Source organism: Convolutriloba macropyga, chromosome 7 (assembly GCF_964194025.1).
Source record: "Convolutriloba macropyga chromosome 7, txConMacr16.3, whole genome shotgun sequence".
NCBI lineage: Eukaryota > Metazoa > Xenacoelomorpha > Acoela > Convolutidae > Convolutriloba > Convolutriloba macropyga.
In genome coordinates this window covers 20,709,628-20,716,267 of record NC_134474.1, presented here as the reverse complement: position 1 = coordinate 20,716,267, position 6,640 = coordinate 20,709,628, and the positions used below count along the sequence as shown (strand labels likewise).

The 6,640-nt window shown below is 31.7% G+C and overlaps 1 protein-coding gene across 1 annotated transcript in view; it reads left to right on the top strand.

Annotated features, from left to right (window-relative positions):
• LOC142342976 (uncharacterized) overlaps positions 1-6,190 on the top strand; it is a 34,523-nt gene extending 28,333 nt beyond the window's left edge. Inside the window, exon 5 of the mRNA XM_075394658.1 lies at positions 5,647-6,190. Within this exon, the coding sequence (XP_075250773.1) occupies positions 5,647-5,986 (340 nt within the window). The 3' untranslated portion in view covers positions 5,987-6,190. The remainder of the gene's footprint in view (positions 1-5,646) is intronic.
• The last annotated feature ends 450 nt before the right edge of the window (positions 6,191-6,640 follow it).

Sequence of the window (6,640 nt, the reverse complement as noted above, 5' to 3'; positions counted from 1 at the left end):
TATATATGTTTTTATATATGGAGCTTAGAGGACTCGACTTTTTGTTTAATCATACTTTTCAAAGCTGTTGTCCCTGCTAAAATGCGCTTGAATCGCTGTCCCGAACCTGTACTTTTGGTTTTTAAATATGACACATTTTTCGCTGCTGGTTGTTTGTCAGTATTTGTCAGTATGAAAGTAACAAAGCAACTTAATGTACAAAACACTGCGAAGATGTTTTGAAAAGAAGCATGAATAAAACTATCAAAATTTAACCATTCCTCAATACGTTTAGATTATTATGCATCAAGAAAATGGTTTCATACTTCAGGTGTGAAGAAAAAAGCTTTTTCAACTTTACCTTTCCACAACACCGATTTCAATTTAGCTGACACCATCATCAGCTATAGGAGAAAACATGAGCAGCTCTTTTTATGACGCTTGAATGAGAATGTCGCTAGAGCGAATCAGGATTTTACTATTTTGGGATGCTCTTGTAAGACACTTGAACATTTTGCTTGAAAATGTTTTTGTTCCATTAATGCTTCAGAGCTAACGATTTAGTGTAACTCCAATCAATATGTAACAGACTATGAAGCTGCTTCCTTTTTCTCGGTAGACTATGACCAACAAAATAATTGATGTGTATCTTCACCTCTATGATGATATATGAGCAAATGCGATTTAATTCGAAATTGAAAGCATATAAGCCACATATGACAAGTGTTAGCATAGGGTCTAACCTTCGCCAGTTTGGCGTCCGCCAGTGCAGTGAGCACAACCCTTTACACCTCCTAATTGTGCGTCTAGGTATAATTCATTGGAGTTACTGTTCCAACAGTTTGGAGTCACAGATCGTGTTGAAATTTAAAAACAGACACAGAAAATCGGGGGAAAAAATTGTTAGGTTAAGGAAAGTTGATTGTTACGAGTAATTCTTTACTGCTTATTGCCTAAAAATTAAAATTTTATTTATTTCACAAAAAATTTGGAAAAAATTCAACCACTTTGTTTTTTTAAAGCATTTTTAAAATTTTTTTTTCAGTCTCCCTGCTTTCTGCCGATCCAAACCTATTGCAAAAGCCAATGTTTCTCTGTAGCGAAAATATTTGTTAGAAGATAGAAGACTTCATGCACTTTAGAGCTCTCATAATAGCAAAAATCATGTTTGAAATTGTATAACTAAATGTAGAAAAATGTATTTTCATATAAATTATAGAGCTGTTTCTGCAAACATTTTTTTTTATTTCCTCAAAAAAAAAGCATTGCAATTTTTTCAAAACCGAGGAGACGTAAAAACAGGTTTCATCGAATGAAAACTAAATCAACCAAATACATTATTGAAAAAAGGTGGAAGTTTTCTCTTACAATTTCTATTTCTGCTGCTTGTGTTGTCAAAACAGATCGCAGAACAGATCTCTTTGAGAGTTAAACAGTTTATTGATCGGCAAGTTGAAGAACTTAATAAAAATGTTCATAATATTAAAGATTAGAAAAAAAATTATTTTTCACTTTTCTATTTTTCGAAATTACCCTTTGAACTGGTCTTTTCCAGAATGTGGGTTTTTATCTCAACTGAAAAATTATCTAGTTTTTGATAGTGAAAGTCCTTACATATAAAACAAAGTATGTTTTTGAAAAATGAAGAGTAAAATTCTTTTCATTTTCAGTTCTCAAAGAAAATTTTATTTTCACAATGAGTGAGTGTGTGTAAGTTTTGTGGTATGTGTGTTTTAAAAAGAGCAAGAGAGAAAGAAAGAGGAAGAGAGAATCAGTCAAAGAGAGTAAGCTGGTTTATGTGTTAGAAACAAATAGAGGCAGAGTGAGGCAAATATAGCCAAAAATAGATGCAAGCAGAGGCATAATACAAAAATTTGTTCAAGAAATTCATTTTGTATAATTGAATATAGGTTTTAAATTTTTTCAAAAGCTATTTTTAGTTTTTCAAATCTCACTGGTGACACAATTTTGGGAATTTTAAAAAATAATATTTTCATCTTGATCACGGGACATCAAAAATGGCAACGTTTTTTCTTTTTTTTTCATTTCAATTTTTTGTTATAATGAAAACTAACGACCCATTTGCCTACTTCAGTTCACACCTAAAAATTCAAAAAAGACCTATCAGAACATGACAAACTTTTATTAAAGAACAGTCCTCAAAGATAAAAATTTTCAAAATTTTTATTGTGCTGGGGGTTTGTATTTGTGTGATTTCCTTTGTGTTTATAATGTGTAATGCTTGTGTGTTGTTTGTCTCTTTCTGCGTCTTTCAAATTGCACAAAAACTTATCTTTCTAGAAAGTGTTTTTAGAAAGAGTTTTTTTTCTGTCAAAAAATGGTCTACTTTTTGGTTCAAACAGATCAAGTAATTTTCTCTAACGCATATAGGCTGCTTTCGGATACTCCAATTTGTTTCTGTCACATAATTTAAAAACTTTTTTGTGCGCTGGAGATTTAATATACTGTGCTACACACGAGTCATATTGTGTTGCCTAAATTGTTTAGCTGGATGAACCCAAGACTCGCTGCAACACAATTTTTTTTAATTTATAAACCTTCAGTTCTATGCATCCACTCGAATATAAGATTTAATTACTGCCAGACTGTCAGCAACTAAGACAATCTATAGCTGGAACAGTAAAAGTTTCCACATTGGATAAACTTTAAATTGATGTTTCGGTAACTGAACACACAGGATGTTATATTAGCGAAGAGGTTAAAATTTTCCGAATTTTTTTAGTACCTGTAAAAACAACTGTTTAATTATTTTTGTTTCAAAGTCCTGCACAAATGAAAAGAAAAAACAATTAATGAATTTTTTCGGAGCACATTTATTATCTCCGAAATTAATTGTATTTTATGTTCCAGATTAGTTTTTTGAAGATCTATGGGATTTTATTTTTTAAAGATTGTAGTTTGAATTTGCGATACCTTTAGAAATATCAGCGGATTATCAATTTGGACCACGAAATTGTTGAAATAGCCGAAAATAAAATTTCCGTTATTCAAGAGACATGTCATTATACTAAAACGGAAATAGGGTTTTCTGAAATTCTAAATTGTAATTGATGTCGTTTTATTTTAATTTTTCAAAGTCTACTAAAAACAGCGATAAAAAATTTTTTGAAAATAATTTTTAGTTTGGAGTGTATTTGGCAAAAATGTGCTTTTAAAGATAAAACATTTTTGTCCCAAAAACGTTACGTTCTTTGAGATATTTTAAGAAAAACTGTGGAATATCAATTTGGACTGAAGCCCTTGTTGAAAAAATTTGGTGACCTTTCCAACTGCCCTCAACTCAAAGTTGTATCACTAATTTTTGGCTTAGAGAAAAAACTTTAAAGGTCTTTGAATCGATTATCTTGAATAGTTTCATTATTCTAAATAAATTTTATAAAATTTTTCCGAAATCAACTTGAAAAAATTTTGCTGCTTTATTTGCTACTGCTTTCGGCTGGCTTTCTTTGTAATTGCACTAGATTGACAAAAACTTTTATGATTTGGGTTTTAGGTACATGAGCTGTCAAATGGTTGTGTTTTCCCCCAAAGAGATTTGCACGTTGAACTCCAATACTTTGGTTAAAAGTGGTTCTCACTTTCAGCCAAAGTGGACGTTGGCTTGAAAAGATAATGAAAAAAGACTTTGTGTATTGGAAAGGTCCGCTGTCCGTTGTTTCGGTACAATATGTTTAGCAACGAACACAATAAAATCTTATCATATGGAAACATAGAACCGAAAAGCCGTAAAAAATGAGAGGCGCAAGGAGTTCAATTCTTTGTTACCTAGGAACAGATGAAAACAAATTTTCATAAACATGCAAGATACAAAATTAACGACGAAATAAATTTTTTCAATTTTTATTTAGTAGTTGCGAAAGTAAGTGCGTTTTACATTTAATATTAGTGTCTACAAAAACTCGAATTTTGATTAAATTGTTTGGCAATAAAATTGAATGTTTGATTTTTGATTAAATTTGTAATGAATTATAATGATTGCCTTAGAAAAAGGGGAAGCGGAAAATTCGTTGGTTTTAGTACAATCTCTCAACCAGAAAAGATGAAATCTTTTTTCTTTGAACGATTGAAAAAATAAACAGAAGAGTCAAATCTTTGCAACTACGGAAAAGATTTAAAAACTTCACTATGTGAAAGTACAGGATATGAAATTAACGATGAAATTAAATTTTCCGAAGTTTTACATATAATCTCCCAAAAAAACAACTGCATATTATGTTAAATTATATTTCTTTAAAAGTTTTGCAAAATTTTAAAATACAGCTTGAAATTTTGATTGTATTTTGCAATAGTGTTTTTTATTCATAAATATGATGATGAAACACATTTTTCTCCGAAACGTTGGGTTCCTGGTTGTATTTTTAGAAAAGCCAGCAGATTATTAGTTTGGCCTGAAAAGAAATAATTTTTGGTTAAGGACATTATATAACCGAGGAAGAAGAGTGTTCTTAAGTTTTTTTAGTCTTTGCGGAAAAACATGAATTTTGTCTTATATTTTAATTTTTTCAAAGTCTACTAGATATGAAAAAATAATGTTGCAGTAAAACTTTTTCCCTCCAAAAGGGTTTGCTGAACTACTTTCAGCAAAAATGATTTCTGTCATTTTTTACATTAACCCATTGACAGGCCTCCACTGACCCATGAAGGCTTCCACTGACAGGAAAATGATAAAAATTTATGATAAAGAAAGATCCGTTGTTTTATATTGTAATCTAATTAATATAGAAGGAGTAGAAAAAAAGGGTGAAAACAAATTCTCGGTAATTGAACACACATGATGTCATGTTAACGGGGAAGTATAAACTTCTGAAGTTTAGTTGGTGTCTGCAAAAATAACTGTTCTCTTAAAGTATTAACTTTCCACAGTCTCCCATATCAAGGAAAACAGGAGTTTGTAGCTTCGAGTGTATGCTTCATGAGTCTTGTTTCCATAACCGATTTAATGAGAAAACAGTTAACGTTCTACCTCAAACGTTTAATTTAACAAAACATTTTTTAAAATAATCAGCAAACTATCAATTTAACTGTAAACACAAAAATTGTTGAAAAAGTCGGGTGCCTTTTCCTACCGCCCTTCCGCTCCATTCTGTAATCACCAGTATATGGTTTAGTCAAAATATTGACACTGTTTAGGGTCGATATTTGTGAGCACTGTAAAATTTAAATTTTCTAACTGTTTCCCATTTATTTACACTAGAACTAATACGTTTTGGGTTGTCGGTTTTATTTTAAAGAGAAGTCAGTTTTCTGTATTTTTCTCCCAGATTCGAAAGGTGAGCCCCCAATTTTTTTGATGTGAAAAGCGTATTCTCAAAACATCTTTCATTGATAAAACAAAATTTGGTCCACCAACCACTGTTTTGAGATGAGTGTACTAAACGTTCTTTTGAACCGAAGACTTAATTATTTTATAATTTCTATAACATTTTATAAATTTTATGTACATGCACGTGAAATATAATATTTCGATAATAATTTCCTCTTACAATATCGGCGAATCAAGGACTATGGCGGCTACTTATAAAAATATTTTTGCAAGCTGAATTTGGCAACTGTTGAGGGTAGCCCAAATGAAAACCTTAACCAAGTTTTTTTGCTACATATAACAACTAACGACAAATCTTACAACTAACAAAGTTATTTTTTCAGCCTCAACCCTTCAGAAAGTTCAAACAGCAACATAGAACAGTGGCGTTCGATGTCACTGAGTGTTCTCGACGAAGATGTTCCCTGCGTTTTAGCAGGCACCAAATCTGACCTCGCCAAAATCGACCCAAGCAGTATCGAAGCAATGTCTTCAAGTTTCCATAAATGGTACTACACTTCGGCCAAAACAGGAACAGGTGTGAAGGAAATGTTTGAAGACCTGACACGACAAATGATAGAGTATGAAAATAGAAAGCTAAATGAAGAGAGGTTTAACGCATCGAATGTTAGATTGAGTGGTGGTTCTGGCGATCGGAGGAAAGCGTGCAGCCAGCTATGTTAATATGCAGCTAGCTGTCAGAATAAAAAAAAACCCGTTCTCTAAAAAAACTTCCTAAATAGTATGTTTAGGATTTATATAATGCATATTTCACACAAAGCAAATAATCATCTCGTTTTATAAATTAGACATGAACTATTGCAAATTTTGATGTTAAACGCTAAATTTTTTGGTTGCAACGAAATAATTTTATCTCCTTTTTTCTTCGGGTTTTTCAACTTGTTGAAATTGTCAAGAGGGAAGATCCGTTTTTTTTGTCAATGCAATCTCTGAAGGCGAATGTCGGGATAGTTAAAATGCCAAGTAAATAGTTCGAATTTGATCATATAGGTCAAAAATGGGCACGAAAAAAACTGTTTGCTTATCAGCTTGGTGATGAATAGTAATACATATTTTCAAACGATACAAAATGACATTCTCCTTTCGAGTAATTTGCTTAACTGGAACATATCTCTGGGTGTTTTCATCCACCGTGGGTTGTCGGAAAAAAATTTTGCGTTGTATGTATTATTAATTCAGAACCAGCAAAACAGCAAAACCCACGTTTTAAAAGTTTTGCTGTTTTCAACTCATTAGCAAAACTTTTAAAACGTTGGAGACCGCAAAAATTGAACTTGAAAAACATCGAATCTGGAATTATGCATCACAATTAATCGC